Source organism: Alligator sinensis, unplaced genomic scaffold (genome assembly GCF_000455745.1).
Source record: "Alligator sinensis unplaced genomic scaffold, ASM45574v1 scaffold1517_1, whole genome shotgun sequence".
Taxonomy (NCBI): Eukaryota; Metazoa; Chordata; order Crocodylia; family Alligatoridae; genus Alligator; species Alligator sinensis.
Window position 1 is genome coordinate 542,400 of NW_005842459.1, and position 21,042 is coordinate 563,441.

Sequence of the window (21,042 nt, forward strand, 5' to 3'; positions counted from 1 at the left end):
TCCTGGCAGGTTTGACCCGACTGCATCCTTGGATTTCTTGTGGGCCTGCATTCACATTCCACGGATCTGGCAGGGCAGGGACCAGAGAACTCCCCAGGTAGGGGTTACATCATCTGCAGGATTGATAGAGCATCCTTTTCATGCTGCCTGACTCCTCATGGCCAGGGGCAGGAACGTCATATTGGGCTCCCTGCTCAGGTGCACATTAGTGTTGGGCTTGCAGTTTTGATAATTGTCAATGAAAATTCACACCCAGCTGTCAAGCTTTCACTGCAGCAAAACCAGCCTGGCTGTATGTTTTCCCTGGGGATTTCCCTGGTGCTGTGCTGAACTTGCAGTTGGGTTGCTCACTCATTGCAGAACTAGTTTCACTAGAGGCACTCAAGACTGAAGCACAATCATAATTCTCTCTTTAGACAGGTAATGCAACCCCCTTTTGCAGTGGAAAGCTGTTTGCAATGAAGACGGAGCTTCATTAGCAAAGTTCTTAGCTAAGCAAGTGCAGTAAGATGGAAGCAGTTGCATTGTGGGAAATTGGTGGAAGTGAAGTTAAAACCCTTGCTGTTTGGGGTGGGGGTGCTTAGTTTCCCAGCTGTGGCTGCTGGGCAGTTTTGAGAGTGAGCCCAGAGGGAGTTTGCCTCTCTGATTTATTTGAGGGAACAAATGACAGAGAGGCAGTGATGGGCTAGGCCCTGCCTCCACCCTCCCCTCACAAGCATCCCTGCTGTTGCAGAAACGTCGGGAGGAGTTTGTGCTCCAGCTGAAGGCACCGGAGTTGATCAGCATGGTGGAGCTGGTCCTGGCTGAGGCAGAAACCCGGAGCCAGAGCACAGAGGAGGCCTCTTGCACACTCATCCAGTCACGGCTGCCCCTGTTGCTCAGCTGTTGCCATGGAGATGTGGAGAGCATTAAAAAAGTAACGGAGTATCTGACTGGCTGCATCCAGCAGTGGGGGAACAGGTGAGGCTGTGGAAATGGGTGGGAGCTGTGCAGGCACTAAATGGTTATTCAGGCAGTGTTTGGGCAGCGAGGTGGCCAGAATAAGACTTGCCCAGGCAGCTTTGTGACGATCGCCATGTTCCAGAGAGCATCTGAAAACTCATTGGTAAGATGCCTTGGAAAAACTCACAGGGGACTGTGACGATCAGGGCAGGGACTTGGTTCTCTCTCCAGTGACACGGGATCCAGGTCACTCCATTTCAGAAGTCAGGGCATGTTGTTCCTAGCTGCCAGCCCAGCAGGCCCTGCCCACTCTCACCTCGGGGACCTGGAAATATGTTCATCTCCTCTGCTGCTTAAATTGTTCCTGGGAATCCGTTGTGCAGCTGAAACAAAGCTGACTGTTTTTGCCGTGCCGGAGGCAGATTGGAGTCTTGCCTGCCCGCTCAGAGTGTCCCTGGCTCTGCAGGGCTGACACGCTCATGTCTGTAAAACAAGCCAATGTCAATCATGGACCAGCGGAGTGGGAGCAGACTGGCTGAGGCTCTGTAATCATTGTCCCTTGCAGTGCAGGGGATGACTGCCACATGGAGAGCAGGTGCGCTAAATGCGTGTGGGCCATGTCCTACAGGAGTTTGTATTTGTAGTGCTGGCATTGTGCACGGGAGCTCCACTGTGAGAGGATGAGTAGGGCTGGCTTGCCACGTGCTCCAAGGCAGTTTGGAAATGGCAGAGCTTCCTGCTGGAGAATCAGGCAGCCCCACTGGGAAGCCCCATAGAAACTGCTCTTAGGCCACGGGCAACTCAAAAGGGGCTGTCTAAGAGTGGAGAGTTCTTCAAATTGGGGGTGAAGCCATTTGCTGTTCACTGCCCAGCCTGGGACCGCCGCCCCCCTAGCCCCCCTCACTGCCTCAGAAATGTAACAGTGCTGGGTCGTCTACATTCTCTTTTCAGCTCAGTGGGGAAATGCTGCCAGGACCTTCTCCTGCAGATCTACCTGCAGCTCCCAGAGCTCCTCATGCCCATGCCTGAGATGCTGCTGACCAGCGAGGGCGCCACAGACGGCAGCACCTGCAAGGTAGATGGGAGAGCAAGCAGCAGTACCCATTTCTCACCTCTCAGATTGCTGTTACCAGAACGGGCAGTTGCCCCAGGAGAGTCTCCCCCCTAACCCGTTACTTCCAAGTGTCCTTGCTGGATCCCTGGCACTATGAACTCTGTAGGGTTCTGTGTGATGAAGGCTTAACTCAAGCTCCTGCATCCTCCCACACTGCTAGGCCCCTCAGAGTTGCGTGGAGCAGAAACAAGTAGCCTTCAGGTCCCACTTTGCTGTTGGGGACATTGGGTCTTGGATCCTGAGGCAGTTGGAAGGCTGCTGGCTTATCCCAAGTTCTACCCAAAACAACGATTTGACCTTCTTCCTAACCAAATCATGTGGAGGACTTGAAAACCTCACTGATAAAGCCGGGGAGCCAAGTCTTTTATTAGCTTAACTTTCCTCTCATTGCAATTCTTCCAGCTTGATGCCCTGGTTCACAGATTCATCACCCTTCTGGCAGACACCAGTGATTCCAAGTCATCTGAAAGCCGCGTGTGGGATGCCAACATGGCATGCAGGAAGCTGGCTGTGGCTCACCCCATCCTTCTGCTTAGGTACTGCCCCTCTCTTCGTCCAGAGCTATTCAGCTGGACGTTTCCGTCCACGTTAGCCCCCTACTCCCGAAGATATTTCCAGTGCAAACCTGATCATGCTTCCATGTGTGAAAGCAGTGATGCAGCTAGCAACACTTCTGACTGGCTGTCCTCCTAAGGGGATGTGTCCTTTTATTTACTGTCAGTTGAGGAAGTTTTGAAAATGAGGGTCAGAGAACTGGTCCTCCTGTCCTTGCTTGTTTAATGGACGTGGATCTGTGCACCAGCACAGTGAAAATGATGAGCAACTTCCTCCTTGGAGTGAGTTGGGCCACCTCACAGTTGGTTCTGCTGCAGTATAAGTCACTTAAAACACTACAGGTTACTGGGGCAGCTGTTTAAATTAGGCAAATGGTGTTAGCCACTCGACAAGTCCCATGGATTTCAATACTGAAGCTGGCTCTTAAACTGACTTAGTAGGAGTAGCATGCACTGGATTGTTTATACCTCATTTAGGCCCATTCCTTTGTTACCCAGCACAGTCAATGCCTCCAGTAGTAGCCTGGAAGATGGTTAGGACCTGGTCTATGGGCTAGAAGTGTTAACCTGCAGTGCCTGGCAGATGATTGTCTGATTGCCAGATATGCTCACTGCATGCATCTCAGCCTGTCTTCGGTGGGTGTAGGAAGTCATTGGAGATGAATGTTCTGCTCCTTGGTTTCAGGCACTTGCCAATGATTGCAGCTCTGCTCCACGGGCGTGTTCACCTCAACTTCCAGGAGTTCAGACAGCAGAACCACCTGACTTTCTTCATCCATGTCCTGGGCATCCTGGAGCTTCTGCAGCCACAGGTGTTCCAGAACGAACACCAGGTGGCACTGTGGGACTGTCTGCTCTCCTTCATTCGCCTGTTGCTGGTACCAGCCATCACTGCATGGGCAGCCAGCCCCCCGGGGGGTGGGGGTGGTACCTGGCTGTGTGGGTCCTGTGTAGAATACTTTTGTGCATGCACCCAATTGCACGGTGCTGTGTGAATGGGGGATGGGCCCCCACACTTGATTGGTCTTTGTGAAGCAGCTTTTCTCCCTCTTTCAGAACTACAGGAAGTCCTCCCGTCACCTGGCCGCCTTCATCACCAAGTTCGTCCAGTTTATTCACAAGTACATCACATGCAACCCCCAGGCTGCTGTGTCCTTCCTGCAGAAACACGCTGACCCACTCCAGTAAGTCCCAACCTCACTCCATTTCCCCTGCCATTTCCTCTCAACTCCCAACTGCACTGGCTTATACTTGGTCCCTCAGGGAGCAGCAGAGGGTCTGACATATGGGCCTTGCACTGACTGTTGTTTAGTCCTGGTTGCAAGAGATAAGGATCCTGGAGCTGCTTCACCAGTTCTGCTTGCCTTCTGGCCTGCTGTTTCATAGAATCATAGAAGTAAGGTCGGAAGGGACCTTGTAAATCTTCAAGTCCAACCCCCTGCCTGGGCAGGAGGAAAACTGGGCTCAAATGACCCCAGCCAGGTAGGCATCAAGCCGCCTCTTAAAGACCCCCAGGGTAGGAGCCAGCACCACCTCCCTTGGAAGTTGGTTCCAGATCTTAGCCGCCCTAACTGTGAAGTAGTTCCTACGGATGTCTAATCTAAACCTACTCTCCAACAACTTGTGGCTGTTATTCCTTGTTATCCCGGGGGGCGCTGGGGGAAACAAGGTCTCCCCTAGTGAGTTTATAGACAGTCACCATGTCCCCCCTCAGCCTTCTCTTGTGAAGGCTGAACAGGTTCAGGTCCCGTAGTCTCTCATTGTAGGGTCTGCCCTGCTGTCCCCGGATCATGCGGGTGGCCCTTCTCTGGACCCTCTCAATGTTGTCCACATCCCTCTTGAAGTGGGGTGCCCAGGACTGGACACAGTACTCCAGCTGCGGCCTGACCAGTGTCACGTAGAGGGGGAGGATCACCTCCTTGGCCCTACTTGAGATGCACCTGTGGATGCACGATAAGGTCCGGTTAGCCCTGCCGACCGTGACCTCGCACTGTCGGCCCATGTTCATCTTGGAGTCAGTAATGACTCCAAGATCCCTTTCTGCCTCTATGCTCTCAAGAAGGGAGTTTCCCATCTTATAAGTGTGCTGCTGGTTACTACTGCCCAAGTGCAGCACCCTGCACTTGTCAGTATTGAAACGCATCCAGTTTTTGTTAGCCCACCCCTGCAACCTATCCAGGTCTTTCTGCAGTCTTTCCCTCCCTGCTAACGTGCCCACCTCACCCCAAATTTTTGTATTATCAGCAAATTTGAACAGGTTGCTTTGCACCCCGTCATCCAAATCGCTGATAATAATAATCGCTGATTCCATTCGTGTGTCTCCCTTTCGGTTCTTCTTTGTGGCTCTCTTCTCCTGCAGTCACTGAAACCAGGCTTTGCTCCCTTCCATATTCATTTGTTTTCAGACACACGTCCCTCAGCTGTTCCTTTTCCTTACACACGTGTGCTAAGCTGTTGCTGTTTAATGGAAAAAATGCCTCCTTTCTGCTTGTAGTGACCTCTCATCAGATAACAGTGACCTAGCAATGCTGAAGTCTCTCCTGGCTGGGCTGAGCCTGCCCAGTAAGAGTGGTATCTTGGACAGAGGCTCTGAAGAGGAAAAGGATGGTGAGTCCACATGGGTGGAGCAAGGAGGGAGGTTTGCTTCTGTCTCTTGCTGGGTTAGGCTGGTTCTCTGTACTCCCCAGTGGTGTGTTTTGGGGCACTGATGCTTCTGTGTGGACTCCATGCTGAGCTCTGCAATCCCAGCCTTCCTAGGACAGTAAAGGACAGCTTTTGAGTAGAGCACAATGAGAACAAGCCCTCCTGTGTCAGCAGGATTGAAACAAGTGCCTGGGAAGCATTAGGTGCTAATTTTGCAGTCTCTGAGCTATTGGAGCCAGAGCCTCATAGTGCTGTGGAACAAGAAGCTGATGTTACGGATTCTGCTGCCCACCATGTTTCTTCTAATGAACCAGCTTGGATCTTGTAAAGACACATCTGCTCCTGCCTCATTCTTAGTTGTCACCTTGGTTCCTCATAAGCTTAGGAAAATGGGTGTTAAAGATGCATGAGAGAGTCACTTCTTGCTTCATCCTTTGGTGAGAAGTGGAAGCTACGTAAGGACATTGGGGGACAGCGGTCAATGGGCTGCATTGGCTGAGAGTGCTGGACTTGTCTTTGTTTTCAATGTAAAGAGAATGCCTTGGAACTGACCTGCTTTACTCTGTCCCAGATGAAGCAGCAGCAGGCTCCCTCCCACTGGTCAGCATGTCTCTCTTCACCCCCCTCACCCCAGTGGAAATGGCACCATACATGAAGAGGCTTTCCAGGGGCCAGACTGTCGAGGGTAAGCAAGTGCAGCCTTTGGTAGCACCATTCCTAAAGTGCCTCACAGGCCTCAAAAATCTACCCTCTGCTGTGTGGTAGCTTTTCAGCAGCTCAGTGTGACATTGCTCATGACCACAGACCCAGAACTAGACAGAAATACAGACAAATAGATATGGGTATTTAATTGGGAGAGAGAACCTGGAAGCCTGTAGTAGTCAGACAGGCTCGTCCGAATCAAAATCACAGCATAGGTCTCTTTGAGGTGTTTGCATCAGAAACTGCAATGCCCTGAAGCCTTGCAACAGTGAGCTGTAATTTTTTTTTGTCCCAGTTTATGGGCTGAATAGGGTTGAATCTGGTCCATGCTGTGTTTGGAAGCCTCCCAGAACAGTTCAGGTGCTCTGTGATTGATTGACTGATTGTGTGCCACACTTTGTTTGGAGTTGGTATTGGACCAATGCCCGGGTACTGTGCTGACTGAAGAGCTGTCTGAACATTGAAACGATGTCCCATGGTGGCACATCCACCTGGTGGATCAGAGCATCCCCTGGTGGCTTTCACAAAAGATTAAGGTGTTAGTGTGGTATCCCAAGGAACTACCCTCTGCTTCTGTGTTCACTTGCATCCAGTATTCCTGAACAGCAGCATTGCAGTGTAGTGTTATGAGCAAGCCCTGCGTGGGGAAACTTCTACAGTAAAAGTTGCTGCAGAGCTGAAATGTCTGCTGTGACTGGTGCTAGCAGGGAAAGCAGCCTCTGTTGGGGCAGTTCTGGGTCTGTTGTATGGGAAACCCTGGTTTGATCTTCTTTGAAGCATCATCTAATTTCTTTGGGTTACTGAAGTGAAGCCACCCTCCTGTGGTCTGTGTCTTTCCCCCAGACATCCTGGAGGTGCTGACTGACATCGATGAGATGTCCAGACGGAGACCAGAGATCCTGGCCTTCTTTGCTGTGAGTATGACTGGCTTGGAAGCTTGCTCTCTCTTCTGCTTCATGGGCCATTCCTTACAGCACAGCCTGTCATGCACAGCTAACTTGAGGCTAAGCTTCTCCTCTGCTTCTTGGGTCATTGTTGGGGTGTTTCTGAATAGACCGGTTCTGAGTTTAGACCTTGCATTGCCACATGTGTGTGCCCTACCTCCTGCCCCTTCTCTGTCACACAGTCCCTGTGATTTAGTGTCTGACTTCTTGTAGATCAACGCCTCTCGGGTCAAGCTTGCCACAGGGCTAAACAGATGCTCTGTATGATAAAGTCCTTGGAGATAAGTGAACAGCTCTGCAATAGGCACTTGTGTGGGAAGATCAAACAACCCAGGGATGAGCAAGAGGATTGGGGTGGGCAATTCAAGGTGCTTAAAGCATTGAGAGCTGGCCAGTCTCTACAGAGAGACACCTGCATTTGATCTTCCTGGCCCTGACCCATGAGGGGCAGGGTCACATGAAGCTCAGGGGGGTTGTGTTCAGTGTCTCGCCACGTGATCTCACTGACCAGGAGGTTGGTCCATCTGTCTCCGTCTCTCAGACTAATCTACAGAAGCTGATGAGCTCTTCAGAGGAGTCCTGCCGGAACTTGGCCTTCAGCCTTGCGCTGCGTTCCATTCAGAACAACCCCAGGTGAGATCCGTGGGGACCCAGCAGTGCAATGCTTTTTTTGTTTTGAGTCAGTTGCTTCTCTCTCGGTCAAATGGCCTTGCGCATGCGATGGTGATAGCAAGGGTGGGGATCGTGCTGATGGTACTGTTTCATTCCCAGAGTTGCTGCAGACTTCCTCCCCACATTCATGTACTGCCTTGGCAGCCGAGACTTTGAAGTGGTACAGACAGCATTGAGAAACCTGCCGGAATACACCCTTCTTTGTCAAGGTAGGGCAGGCCCCTGGCCTTACACTGCATGTTTGGCCCCAAGAAAGAGGAGTTCTCTTGTCCAGAACCAGTAACCCTGGTTACTGGCTGTCCAGTGCCCAGATTAGCTTTGCTCTCAGCCCCATGCAGGGAGTACTGCAGGAGCCTGGGTGCCCAGCATAGACTCCTTTGCTGATATGGGGTCTCCCTCTGAGCTGTAGTGCTTTGTATCCATCTGTTGAGTGTCTGGAGTGCTAGATAATGTGTAGAGGGAGGGCTGGCAGTGACCTTACTATGGTGGGAAGCCTCCTCTCCTTCCCATTGGAAAGGCGTTTGAATTCTGCTGGACTGAGAGATGGGGAGCCCTTCCTCTGTGTGGCTGTCACTGAGCTGTTAGACCTGTTCCTTTTACTTACCCATTTCCCCTTCACAGAGCATGCGGCAGTGTTACTGCACAGGGCCTTCCTGGTTGGGATGTATGGACAGATTGACACCAGCTCCCAGATTTCAGAGGCCCTGAAGGTTCTCCACATGGAAGCCATGATCTGAATGTCACCATCCCAGGAGCTCGTCTTTTGGAGGAGTTGAATACTTCGGACTTGTCCATTTGGGTTGAATCCTGGGAGGAAGCATTTGTTTCAGCCTCCATGCACTGGAGTGGACAAGAGACACCAGGGAAGGCAGCCTAACTGTGAGAGGAGAGGGCTCGCACCTGGGCTTTCACCAGTAGCAGGTCCTGCTCAGGACATCACTTCTTGGGATCAGAACAGCCCTGGGCACTATGCATTAACAGGGACCATTCCTTCGCAGGCACCTTGGACAGCAGCTGTACTCTCCACCTTGGACCCACGGTGCTGTTGACTGTGAATTGGGGAAGGGAACTGGCCACAGGGTTCCCGAGGCTTGTGTTCCCTCCAGCAAGCAAGGGAGAGAACACTGAAATCCCTGCAGTGAGAGACTTGTCATTATTTTGTGATTCTTTTTTAAATTAAATCTCTCCTGGTTTCCATCCTGCTCCCTGATGGCCTGACATCCTCCTTGCCCCCAGCCACAGGACTCCTCTCTGGTCTCTCTCAAGTTTTTCCTTCTCCTCGGAGAGAGCTTCTGTGACGAACCTTCTTGCAGACCCCTTGCTGCTGCCAGCCCTCCGCAGCCACACCTGACTGGAGCTTCACAGGGGCTTCTTGTCCCCTGGTTTCTGATCCTCCAGAAACATGGCTGTTTAGTTTCCTGCTGTGTAATTTGTCCCTTGACTCCTACACCTGTCGGAGTCTCATAGGCACAAATTTAGCAGATAGGTAGTAGCAAGATGTGAAGTCCTTCAGCTGATTTCAATGTGGCCTGTTTGATGGGGGCAGTCATTAGGTCATAGCAAGCCTGTATGAAAAGCGCGGAGTATGGTGCTGACGGCTGTGTGCCACCAGAGCATTCTCTGTAGAGGCCAAAGCTCGTGTGGATGTGCAAACCAAGGGGCTGGGTTTTAGGCTTGGGAACCTCAATCTGCCATTTAGGTACAGCTGACCTTTTCCTGAACTCCTCATCAGCTGTTGTCAAATAACCTTGGAGGCTCCCAGGGTCATTGTCTCAGCCAGTGTCTGCTGCTGCCCTCTGTTATTGCTTCAAAGTTGCCTTGTGTGGGTCTTGTCTCCATCCTGGCTGGCTTAGGTGGCCAGCTTCTGCCACCTAAACCACAGGTATTGAGCCATGCCTCTGCATGCTGCAGATGGCATTGACCTGCTTTTAACTTCACTAGGTAGAGGCTGAGCTTTGTACTGCTGAGCAGATCTGCACTGAAATCCCTTCAGTCTGGCTGTAAATTTCCCTCTGCTTCAGGGCTACAGTGGCAGAAGGGAAGCTTTTAGTCTTATTGCCTCTGCTCAGCTGCTCTGGGGGTTTGTAGAAGGCCTCCTTCTCTGGCTGCTGTTGAATCAGGCATCTTGACAGTGTCCTTTCTCCAGTGCTTGGAGACCACAGGGGAAGAGAATTGGTTAGAAGACTGAAGCTGAGATAATTAAAAGGCCAAACAACTGCAGTGCAAAACCCATCATTCTCTTAGGTAGCCTTTAAAAGAAGAGATTAGAACAATCGCTTAATGATGCAACCTGCTCCTGTCTTCCTGAACATCTCCGTAGCAATTAGTTTGCTATAAATTAAGTGAAGAAGCAGCTGAAGAAGATCAGGTCAATGGAATCGTTTTCCTCAGGGGCTTGGTGACAATGTGGATTAATGCCTTGGGTTCCTACCTGAAAGGTTACAAATGAGATCTATCGGATGCTCCGCACTTAGTCCCTATTTCGGCCATCATTTGAATTGCTACACAGTCCATCACAGTAGAGAGGTGTCTCCCTCAGTTGTGTGTCAGCCTGGAATAGCTGGGAGGCTACGTGGTAGGATTTGAGGTGCTTTCATGGAACTGTTAGCGGGTGGGATGGGAATATCTTGGAGATGACAGCAAGTGGGGCAGGAGGAAAGGACAGGGCCCTTCTGGGGAAGCCTACATTCTCCCAGTTGGGGCAAATGGGAAAGCTCAGGGGGAGTGTCACAGCTGGAAGCTCTCATTCAAGTAGTTTAAGGATGGAAGTGGCTGAAACCAAACCACGCTGGTGACTCCAATTCCCAGTGGTGTTCAAGGACTAAGACTAAGTGGGTCTTGCACATGTGTGTTCCAGCCACCCCAATCGGCATGTTAGAAGATAGAGTGATCTGGTAAAGAGTGAGTGCGTGGACTTTGTGCTGTGAGCGATGCCTCCTGGCTTTCTGTTGTTCATTTTGCCAGCAGGTCTTACAGGATAGAGGAGAGGTGGGAAGGCCCCTGAGGGACCCAACCGGTCTAACAGGTTGGAGCAGCCCCTTGTTCTTTGTGGGACTGTACGCTTTGATATCGCCCACTGATGGGCATGGTAGAAATACTTCCATCGGGCTCAGATGCTTGTGCTGCTGTCCATGGGGAAGCCTGGGGACACCGCCTAGCAGGATCCTTGTGAGCTGGTGTTGTTTCAGGTTGAATTCACCATGCTGCTAATTTGGGGCCTTTGCGCATGGGGTTGGGAAGCGAGGTGCCTGCGAGCTCGGGGAGAGCCGTGGGTAGGTGCGGTTGGTGCTGGAGGGGGAGGTGGGGCTGATGGGGCAGAAGCCCAGCCTCTCTCACCTGAGAAGTGACAGCTCTAAAACGGTTGGTGACAGTATTACTGATGCACTGACACTGGCCCGCCTCGGTAGTTTCTAGCTGTGTCCTCCAGCCGGCAGGGCTCCTCCCGCACGTCTGGGCTAAGCTGACAGGACTGTCTGCTGCAGGCAGTGCCCACCTCCTCCCTTCCCCTGGGAAAGGACAGAGGATTCTTCCTTGGAGGGAATTAGTTCAAACTCCCCTGGAGAAACGGAGGGAGGTGCTGCTTAGGCTACAAGGTGGTCCCTGGCAGAGCCCAGAGTTGACCCCCTGAGGTAGCCACTAAAGCTGCCTTGGGATGAAGATTTCCCCAAGCCAAATCGCACAAGAACAAACCAAGTGTCCTAGATCCTCTGCTATTGCTATGAGCCTCTGGTGTAGAGATGCTCCAAAAAGGCTAGGTTGTCTCCCTCAACATCCATTAGGGCAGCTCCTCGTGGCTGTTCTGGCATAGAGGCACTTGCCCCAAGGCCTGACTCTGGCCTCCCAAGCACTTGTGGCCATCTAGCAAGTGTCTGAGCTCCAGAAGGAAGCTCTTTTCACATAGCTGCCACCAGTGACGCTGAGACTTCACTGGGCCCAACTGCTTACAAGGAGAGTCTCTGCATGGGGGAGAGGTCCCTGGGCTTGAGGGGTTATGTGAGCCAGCTTCATGCTCTGCTTTGCCCTTCCTTCCCAGGCAGGAGCATCTCTCGACAAGCCCTGGAGAGCAGGAGCTGTCTGCGCGGGCTGCAGTTTCTTGTTTTGAGGTCTGGAGTGAGTGAGCTGGGCTCCCCCCTCCCTCCTTCTCAGGTCTGGCTTTTTTCTGTGGTTTCTGCATGAAGGGCCATCTCATTTATCACGATTGCTCTCTGCAAATGATCCGGCACGTAGCACAGTCAAACTGGTGGGGAAGGATCCAATTACAGAGAGCCTGAGACCCAGGTGCTGAGCACCCGACTGCCTGTTACCTGGGGACTTGCCAAAAGGAGCCTGGTGCTGGACCTGATGTGGGAGGGGATGAGACTAGAGCTGGAGTGAGCAAACCTCTGGGTTTCCATCCTTGCCAAGGTCCAGGGTTGAACGTGGAAGAATGGCAAGAGCCTAGTGGGGTTGGTCTCCCCTTAGTCTCTGCACTGCCAAGGTCCTAAAGGGAGACCCGGGGCTGGGAGAGCTGGAGCTGGCCCTAGCAAGGATGGAGGTGCAGGGTCAGGCCTGGAAGAGCTTGGGGAGCCTCCAGGCTGGGTCCAAGGTGGGGGGCCTGCATAGAAAGCCATAGTCTGACACACCTCACGCTCCTTCCTGACTCCTGCCCAGCCCACAGCAGCCTGCTTCCTCGTGTGCTGCCTCAAGAGCAGGCCTATGATCCAGCTGAAAACACACCAGTCCCCACCCATTCTGTCCCTGCCCCTTGATGTGTGGAAAGCTTGTGCATGCAGCCCTCCCCACTGCTGGCCTGCATGGCTTTATTCCCCTCCCCACTGCCTAAAGGGAGAGGAAGAAGCTGGAGCAGCCGTAGGGCCTGACCTAACGCTCTGGCTCGGGACAACTCACACAAGCAACCTGCCTCCCTCCTGTGATCCGTAGAGGCAAAGGGCTTGAACCTTCATCAGGTCCCAGCTGCAGCTCCTCTAATCTCCCTGTCTGCACCCTGCCGGGGCATCCTCCTTCCTGTCCTTTTTGTCCCACTGCCTCTCAATGGCTCCCCAGGCACCATGCCTTCCCTGTGTCCAGCCTGCCTCCAGGCACATGTCCTTTCCCGGCACAGCAGGTTCCTTGTCAAGGAAACTGGGGGATTGCTCCTCCTCGGTGACAGCAACTGAAGGCTTCTCGAGCCCCCTCCCAGCGCCAGGCAGCAGCAAAGGTTCCTCATAATGGAGATTGTTTCTCTCTCCTGAGAAAAGTAACAGTAGTTTTTATAGCTAGTTCACTGCCGCAGCAGCTTCGGCGTGAGACTTTAGTACCCACAATAGGATACAAATGAAATCGGGCTAATCATGCAGGTGTTGCCCTGGACAGCTTAATAATGATAAATCTGCCTGGGCCGCCTTGAGCAACTTTAGGTCTGAGCACGCTGGTGCCTGGCCATTGCCCCTGTACTGGTGCCCAGCGACTGCCCTCCAGCAGGTCTGGAGGTCTGCAGAAGGCAACGTAAGGGCACGGCTTCTCTCAGCCTCTGCCCCGACCGCAAGCACCTGCATGGGGCAGGGCATTGACTGACACTTGTGGCCAGGTCTCCACTTGGACAGGTAACTGCTTCCTGCTTTTCAGCGTTGTCTCGTGCCAGGTAGGCCCTTGTGTCGCCTTCCAGCCTCTGCCCGTCCGGCTTCAGAGCATGTTTCTACCAGAGCCTGCAGCCCATCTGCCTGAAGAAGCAAACTGCCCTTAGCCCCATGCCTGGCCCAGGAAAGCTTGTGGAAAGCAGAGGCTGTGCCCCCTGCTTGCATGAGCTGCCCTAGACCACAGAGCTGGCACTGCCTCCCTATGGTCTGTCATTCCCTAGGCTGTGCCAGCTCCTGCAGCTGTTCCGATTTCCTTAGGAAACCCCCTAAGTTTGTCACCACCTTAGAAATCCAAGGTGGTGGCAATTCATGAGAGACCTGCCCCCTGCTGCCACAGGATTTGGTGATGTTGGGACATGCACGTCTTAATTCTTCAGCCTGGTGTGCAATGCCCCAGGCAACTATCCTAGGAGCTCATTAGAGCAGGTCATTTGTTCCTGAGACCCAGCTTTCACTGCCTTGCTCCTGAACCTGGTACCAAAGGAAAATAACTCCCCAGCCAGAAACAGGGTGGCTTTGGTCTACAGGCAGGCTGGGAGCATCTCAAGGGGCTTCTGCTGGGCCTGACTTCTCTAAGGGGACAACACACAGGTGTTATTACAATGGGAATGTGGGCAGAAGAATTTATTGGAGCCAGTGCAGAGGTATAGGGGGAAGGAATGATCTCTAAGCATTTGTGTTACCGGTGTGGTGTGTGCTGATAGCTCAGACCATTGCGCACGTCCTGTTGTGTAGTTGTTCCCTCTGTCCAGTGTGTAATGCCTTTGGGGCAGTCCAGCAGTAGCAGGGGCAGGCAGATGAATGTTGCTGGGCGGCTTCGGCTTGGCAGGTAATAGATGACTTGGAGCAAACAGGACAGACAGCAAAGCCATCAGTCTGACAGCAGAGGGGTCATTCGAGGGCCAGCTCATGATAGGGAGGGTGCGGGCAGGCAGTAAGTGGGTAAACAGCAGTAATTGAATTAATTGCTCTCCTCCACACCCTGCTAGGGTGGCCGTGTCTGTTCAGACTTTGCTCGGACAAGAGGAGCCTGCTGGGCTCTGGGAACCTGAGTTGCTTTCCGAGCCTGGCAGGAGGTGACCTTGAGAGTGCAGGCTTGGGGGCAGCTCTGCAGGGGAAAGGGGCTAAGGGCAGCCCTGCGCATTGCTGGCTGGGGAACCACGTGGAAGCTCCCTGCCAGCTTTAAGATCTGTGCATTGGTTGTAGTGGGAACTTCCAGCCCACAACAACCAGCCAAGGCAGGAGCAAGCCGGATGCACTGGCAGAACCTGGTCTTTCACTGAGAACAGCTTGGCCCTAGAGGAAAACAGGGCTTTTGTCTCTACTCTCCATTTACCTCTGGTCTTGGCTCCCGGCCTCTCTAGCACACTCTGTCCCCTGGATTTTTGCTTTTTTTTTTCTGTTCGACCAGTGGCCTGCGGTTTCCAGGGTTGCTTGCTCTTCATTTCTGTTCACTAAAGAGTTTCTCCTTGCTTGACGCTGTTACTTGCTCTTTCTTCTTTCTGTAAGTTCAGGAGGGAAAAACTGTCCTGTAGGTATTGGAGAAGCTGAGCAAAACCCACTTGGAAATAAACAGGAGGAAATCTGGGCAGGGGCTTTTCCATTAGCATATTAGACATGAGCTACTTTTGGGAGCAGAATACCCTCATTCCCTTGCTGCAGACTCCCAACAGAAAAGTTGAGGGCAGCTTGGGTCACCCGAGGGACAGAGCGATGGCAAAAGGAGAGTCCGTTCTTGGAGGGAAAGCTCAGGGCTCCAGCCGCTGTGAATATGATACGGTGTAAAGTGGTGGGAGCTTCAGAAGTCTCATTAGGCGCTGTTGGAAATCTGGTGGTGGTTCTTCCCATCTATGCAAACTCCTCCTGCAGGTGAGACAGCTTTTCCGGGTCAGCGCCAGAGATGCATTAGTGGGTATATTTACTTGGAAATTCAATCCCAGCTCATGCTTGCCTCTAATTGACTGAAGAGCTTCTTTGAAGTAAAGGAATCGGCTTAGTGTCTGAAAGGGCATGTGACTGCAGGGAAAGGGAGCTCCAGGTAAGGAGCCTCTTTATTTCCCACCTGCTGGAGGTGACTCGGTGATTGCCCACTCTTACTGCAGTTTGCCTCCTAGTCTGGGCAAATCCCGGTTAGCATTCAACTTTACTCCACGCGGCTGGATCAGCAGATGCCCTCTCACTTTCTAGATTGGTGGAAGACGTAGGGCGAGCCTGTCTCCCTTTGTGTCCTGGGCATGCCTGAGAGCACCTTGGATTCTCCACTTGAGCTGATCTCGCCTGTTAGCCAGTTCAGCAGCTCCCTGAATCTCTTGGTCCAGGTAAGATGGGGCAGACCCCGAGAAGGTGAAGGGGCTCTCGAAGAGGAGCGGGTGATGGGGTAGCATTCCCGCTATCCCTCTGCCCATTGCAGCACACCTTTCTCCCTAGCATTTAAGACATGGGATCATCTGGAGCAGAATCCAGTTTCCCTAGCCCCAAAATCCTTTTGTTCCTAGGGGCTGTTGCTGTTTTGGGTTTAATACAACCTGCTAAAAGGAGATGTTCTGTGTACTGCTAATCAGAGACAGAATCCTGTTAGTTCCAGAGTGGGACTCGATTCTCCTCTGTGATGTAAATATGCAATAGTACAACTGTACTGAGGAAGGAAGGGGTGAAATTAGCTCTGAGGCAGACGAGGGCGGGGAGTCTGTTTCCCCTTAAAGTGCAGATGAATGTGTTTCTCTTCCCCACCTCTCTTGTCTTAGCTCTGTTAACATCTTCTCCCAGTATTTGTGTCTTCGTGGTTTGCCGGAGGTGGAATTTGGTCTCTCTTGTGGTCGCAGTGTAGTGGCTGAGCCGATGTTGCAGGTTGCCTAGCAGACAGAAGATGCTCTATAAATAGCAAACTGGTGTTTTCTTTAGGGATAGACAATGTGGTTTGGATTTAAAGGAGGAAAAAACTGTGCCATTCTGTCTTCCCCTCTCTCGTTGCTGGAAATCGTGAATCAGCTCCCAAATTCTGAAGCCCACGGTATCACTGATGCACTTTAAAGTGTCATATGTGCTGGTTTAGGTCAGGCTCTGAAAGACCTGTGGTCTCCCTCTGGGTCTCTCAGCTGACTCCTAAGACCAGGATTATGCCTCCCCCCACATTCCAGGTCAGCAAAAGTTGAAGCATCTGTGGCTACCTCTAACCAGAGGTCTTTAAACTCTGATTGCTCCAATTAGTGAGAACCAGATGGGCTTCCCCAGCCAAAGCCACCCAGCTCAGCAGTGCTTCGCCATAGTCATGCTGCCATTTGAGTCCCTTGCTCTAGTCTTGAATGCTGTAATCCTCTGCTATCTGGCCTTGCAAATGCTCGCTGGCTTCTTCTGGTCTTTGGAGAGGAGGAGATTGGACGGTAGGTTTTGAAGTCTGCCCTTCCTGGACAAGTGGCCTTGAACTCAGTTCTGCAGATGCTGGACCAGACGGTTTGTTGTCTGAGCCCGCACAGCAATTCCTGTAATCCGCACTCATTCTCCTCCTGCCCTTTGGCTAGCTGAGACCTGGACATCTCCCCAGAGAGTCTTCTGTGAGGTGTCCAGCCAGAAAGACTTATCCTGCTTATGTTTGTTCACCAGGTGACAAACCAGTAGGAATATCACACTGGTCCCAGAGTTTCGCTTTCCTTCAAACTTGAGCATGCTCTTGAGTTCTCCATTCCTCCAAGATGCAAAGCCAGCAGCAATGGTACAGAGGTGCTGAAGGCCAGAGAAAAGAAAGCATGTCATAGTCCATCTCAGGCTGATACTGTTGCCATGAATATCTACCTTGCCTTCCCATGGCAGATTTCATGAGCACCATCCGTCTCGGTGGAATTGGCATTTTCCAGGCCTTTCTCTTGCTTTATTTTTCTTCTTGCATCACAAAGATCTGTTGCACCTGATGGAAGTCAGTATTGTTTCCATTGTTGTTTCTGCCTGCTAATAGAAAAGGTTTTGGGGAAGGCTGGTTTTGATACCCCCTGCACACCTACGCAATGATACCATGAGCAACAGCCTCAGGTAAACCCTCACCCCGAAGTGTACGCAGGCCCCTCATTCCTGGGCCAAGGTATCTCATTGCTGCCCAGCAGGGCTGGACACAGGCATGGGCAAACCAGGTGGCCACTCAAGATCTGGACAGAAAGGGGGCCTGAAAATGATTGTTGTTCATCATCATCATCTCTGGCAAAGGGGGGCCCAATGCTAAAAGTTTGCCTGGGGCCACCGGGAGTCTAGGTATGGTGCTGCTGCCCGGCTGCTTGAGATCAGTATGGTGGGACCTGCTGCTCGCTGTGAGCAGAGGTGGCTGGTCTTCAGCACAAGTGGCACAGACAGCCTCTGTGTGTGGCACCCAGCAGATCTGAATGGGGCAGGCAGCACAGCAGCAGATCAGGCAGAGAGCATAAAGCAGAGGAGAGATCAGACAGGGGGTACAGAGTAGGGAGCAGAAAGCAGAGCAGCAGATTGGCCAGAGGAAGGGGATCAGAGTGGCACTCAGGAAGGGCATGGGCTAATTTGTGGCATGCTTGCCAAAATGGTTGGCTGCCACTGATCTGTGGGAAGGAAGAGCCAAATTTTTGGAAGCTGGGTCTAGTTGTTGCCATGAGAGCTCGTCTCCTTCTCTGGGCTGTTGCTGGGAGGCCAGTGCCCTGTTGTTGAATGAATTATCCCTGGTTGCTGGGGGTATCTGTGACCCCCCTTTTCCAGTGTTTAGGTCCCATCGCTCCAGCAGGGACCCTGGGGTCACAGGTGGATTTTTATACAAGCATGATGGACTCTGGTGTTTCTTGAGTGCAGTCTCCCCAGCACTTTCCCTCTGATGGTTGCAGTGGGTCAGAAGGGCAGGAATCTGTCTGTTGTCTTTCCTCTCCAGGTGCAGCAGCTCTGCCAGAGTCCCCAGGGCACAATGTTCAGCCCAGGATACGTGGTGCCTCTGCTGCCGGAAGCGGCTTGCTTTTGTGGCCCTACTTTCCCACCTCGGCTCCCGTCTGCTCCCATCTGCAGCCTCTTCTTCCCAGCTCCTTTCCTCAGCAACCAGCTCTTCCAGCCTCACAGCCCTCCAGAGCCCTGCAAGCAAGCACTGCAGCCGGCAGGCCAAGACACGGGTTTGGGATTGGCGAGGGGATTCTCAGGTGAGCAAGACTGAGGGGACCCAGTAGAAAGGGGCAATTCCCTAGTTTCCAGAAAGTATCTTCCTCCCTCCCCACCCCCACCAGAAAAAAAAAAGTCCTGTGATAAAAGCACGTACAATATTGAGACATCACTGTGCAGAAAGGGTGACATCAGAGCCTTGTAAAATGTATTGGCTTTTTGTTCGTTCTTCTTTTTTTGGGACCATGCAATTGAATTCCAACTACCAAGGAACTGAGCCTGATGCGGGTAAAACAGAAACCTCCCTAACTGGTTTCTAAGACATGTCCCTTGCAAAAGGTGTGATAGGGTGAAGTGGTTCAAAAATGCTGAGGTCCCTTGTCCAGGGTGACTTGCTGCACTTTCACATGGTCTTGCCATCTCTGAATTACTTGTCCCGCTCACTACCCACACAGTCAGCTTCAGTTTATATAGCAGATAGTACAAGGCAGTTCTGGTATGGCTACCATAACATAATCAATAATAATGATAGAGCTTTTTTGCCATCTATCCCATATGAAAACCATGCAAAATCGCTAGGCATTCAGATATTACAGCTATGTGGGGCCATACAGCATCATCTCTCTATATAAGCATGTGTTATATTCAGACACCTATGCATGCACACACACACGCACACATTATTAATAGTCATCTCATATTTCTATATGAACATTTAACCCAAAGTCCTAGCAATCACTTCTGTCTGGACTGTGAAGTCAAATCCTGTTTGGTTTCACTAAGGAAGTGCTCAGATGGAATTAGCTACTGACATATAGTTACAGGGGAGAGAAGCTGGCTTATTTTTTGTGTAATTTAAAACAAAATGAACAGAAGCCTCCAAAGGAGCTGGTTCACGTTTGATCTCTGAATAATCAGAGACAGATGGCTTGGAGAGGCAGTGCTTGGGAGGGTGTGTGACTGAGTAACGTATTGTCGGAGGGCGCTGGGAGCAAGGAGAGCAGATTGGGGGTGGCAGTGCGGTGCTAAGGGGAGGGTACCGAATGCCTCTTGTGCGGGGGATGCCTCGGCTGGCCTGGAGTGGCAAGAGCTTCTTTGGGGTTACCATTGCTCTTGTGTTCCTTCAGAGGAAGTTCGCCCGCTGAAGCAGAGACGAGCCCGAGCCAACTATAGCAGCTGGCAGCTGGAGGAGCTGGAATCGGCCTTTGAGACTACGCAGTACCCAGACATCTTCATGCGAGAGGCCTTAGCCCTCCGGCTGGACCTGATGGAGGCCAGGGTGCAGGTAGCTCATGAAAGAGGGCGTGGAGCTCTGGACCAACCCTCACTTATGGCACCAGGCCTGTCTGTAGTCCCTTCGCTCTGAAGATCGTAGTGTGCTGAGCCAGCAAAGAGCTAATCTTCCTTTTCCCCTGGCAGTGAGGGGAACTTCTTGTCCTCCTCATCCGCTGTGGCCGTAGGCTAGGACTTGGCTGTACATGCAGCTGTATCACTCCCCCTTTGCTCAGATCTCTGTGCATATTGCCGGTCTTGTCCATTCAGCTGGAGCATCTACAGCGGTGACAAGGGACCTCAACTTGGGCTGGGGAAGGAGAAAGGTAGATATGAGGTTTTAGAAGGTGAGATTAGCTCTGCCTGACTCTTGGATCCAGTGATAGAAGAGCCGTATGGGAACATGCCAGCCACAGGTCAGGACAGGGAAATAGCTGGAGCAGTGATTGGCTTCTCTCTCAGGGCTAGAAAATCGTTAAGGAGGAAGAGTTCCCATGGCAGTATCCGCCCAGCACATCCCCAGCTCTCTAGCCTGTGTTTCCCCTCTCTTCCCCCCAGCCTTGATAGGAGCCCTGTTAGCCGGAGAATAGAGGCAGTGAGCACCTCCTGTTTCTGTCAGGATGGGGTAATGACATTTGAGACAAACAGCTGGCCCTAGCAGAGAAGGAAAACATTTATTTTCCAAAATCGCAAGGTCTGATTTCCTGGGTGAAGGGTCAGAGGGGATTAATGATTTACCCTATAGAATTGGCAGCGCGTTCAGGAATCTGCTGGAGAAGTTGCAGGTGTGCACACACGAACGCATGATTTCGGCAGTCAGATCTATCTTCCACTTGAATGCTTTTCTTTAGGAAAAAAAAATATTTACCAGTTCATTTCCTGGATTCCTACAAGTGTCCCAAAGAAACCTGTCAAGAAAGATGCAGGGTGATGCTTTATATGCCCCAGGACATCTGGTTTGTGAGGAGTGTAGGAAGTCAAAGCCTGGCAAAATGGCTGATTACCAAGCCTTAGGAAATTATTTGTTTAATGCCCATTTCCCTTTGGGTTTCCCTAGGTTTGGTTTCAGAACCGTAGAGCAAAGATGAGGAGACAACTAAAGCTGCAGGGACGAGCTCTGGACCAAACCCTTGCTGGGAGCACTTCTTCCTCAGGAGATGCGAAGCCCCAAGACACTCTTGAAACTGAAGATTTAAGTGATAACTGTGGATTCAGAAAAACTGGGGCAGATCACCAGCCAGATGCTGATCCTGAAGTACAGGCTCCCCCTCGGCCTCCTCTATGCAGGGCAGCTATGGAGACTGTGGGCCCAGGGTCAGAGGAAGCCATCAGCTTTGGGGCCAAGGTTGGAGAGGGCAAACCTGAAATCTGCCCACCTGCAGTTCAGAACCAGTCTGATTCAGCATGAGATTCGCCCATGAAAGTCCTCGCCTCTCACGTTTCCTTGACCATCATTGCTACACCATCACTCCATCTAAAGAGAGTTCCTT

At 51.9% G+C, this 21,042-nt stretch overlaps 2 protein-coding genes across 3 annotated transcripts in view; both read left to right on the forward strand.

Moving 5' to 3' along the window:
* Nucleotides 1-8,781, forward strand: part of INTS1 (integrator complex subunit 1) — a gene marked incomplete at its 5' end in the record, with an annotated part of 29,346 nt that extends 20,565 nt beyond the window's left edge. Inside the window, 12 exons of the mRNA XM_014523194.2 lie at nucleotides 10-97; nucleotides 734-960; nucleotides 1,894-2,017; nucleotides 2,459-2,592; nucleotides 3,296-3,488; nucleotides 3,667-3,794; nucleotides 5,105-5,217; nucleotides 5,825-5,938; nucleotides 6,799-6,869; nucleotides 7,441-7,532; nucleotides 7,671-7,780; nucleotides 8,193-8,781. Of these exons, the coding sequence (XP_014378680.1) occupies nucleotides 10-97; nucleotides 734-960; nucleotides 1,894-2,017; nucleotides 2,459-2,592; nucleotides 3,296-3,488; nucleotides 3,667-3,794; nucleotides 5,105-5,217; nucleotides 5,825-5,938; nucleotides 6,799-6,869; nucleotides 7,441-7,532; nucleotides 7,671-7,780; nucleotides 8,193-8,308 (1,510 nt within the window). The remainder of the gene's footprint in view (nucleotides 1-9; nucleotides 98-733; nucleotides 961-1,893; nucleotides 2,018-2,458; nucleotides 2,593-3,295; nucleotides 3,489-3,666; nucleotides 3,795-5,104; nucleotides 5,218-5,824; nucleotides 5,939-6,798; nucleotides 6,870-7,440; nucleotides 7,533-7,670; nucleotides 7,781-8,192) is intronic.
* A 172-nt stretch (nucleotides 8,782-8,953) lies between these two features.
* Nucleotides 8,954-21,036, forward strand: LOC106722582 (paired mesoderm homeobox protein 2A-like). Of its 2 annotated transcripts, none has more exons than XM_014523195.2 (4): nucleotides 8,954-15,504; nucleotides 18,063-18,321; nucleotides 19,408-19,565; nucleotides 20,610-21,036. In XM_014523195.2, the coding sequence occupies exons 1-4, from the start codon at nucleotides 15,421-15,423 to the stop codon at nucleotides 20,958-20,960; spliced, it is 852 nt and encodes a 283-aa protein (XP_014378681.1). In that variant the 5' UTR covers nucleotides 8,954-15,420; the 3' UTR covers nucleotides 20,961-21,036. The 2 variants fall into 2 exon arrangements, with proteins under 2 accessions (XP_014378681.1, XP_025068153.1); XM_025212368.1 differs by having other exon boundaries at nucleotides 8,954-10,146.
* The last annotated feature ends 6 nt before the right edge of the window (nucleotides 21,037-21,042 follow it).

What these genes read in the sequence shown, in the direction of transcription:
- LOC106722582 (XM_014523195.2), top strand. Translation starts at nt 15,421, where the DNA reads ATGCCTGAGAGCACCTTGGATTCTCCACTTGAGCTGATCTCGCCTGTT. An exon ending in CCCTGAATCTCTTGGTCCAG is followed by an intron (nt 15,505 to 18,062) that starts GTAAGATGGGGC and finishes TTTCCTCTCCAG; the next exon opens with GTGCAGCAGCTCTGCCAGAG. An exon ending in ATTGGCGAGGGGATTCTCAG is followed by an intron (nt 18,322 to 19,407) that starts GTGAGCAAGACT and finishes GTGTTCCTTCAG; the next exon opens with AGGAAGTTCGCCCGCTGAAG.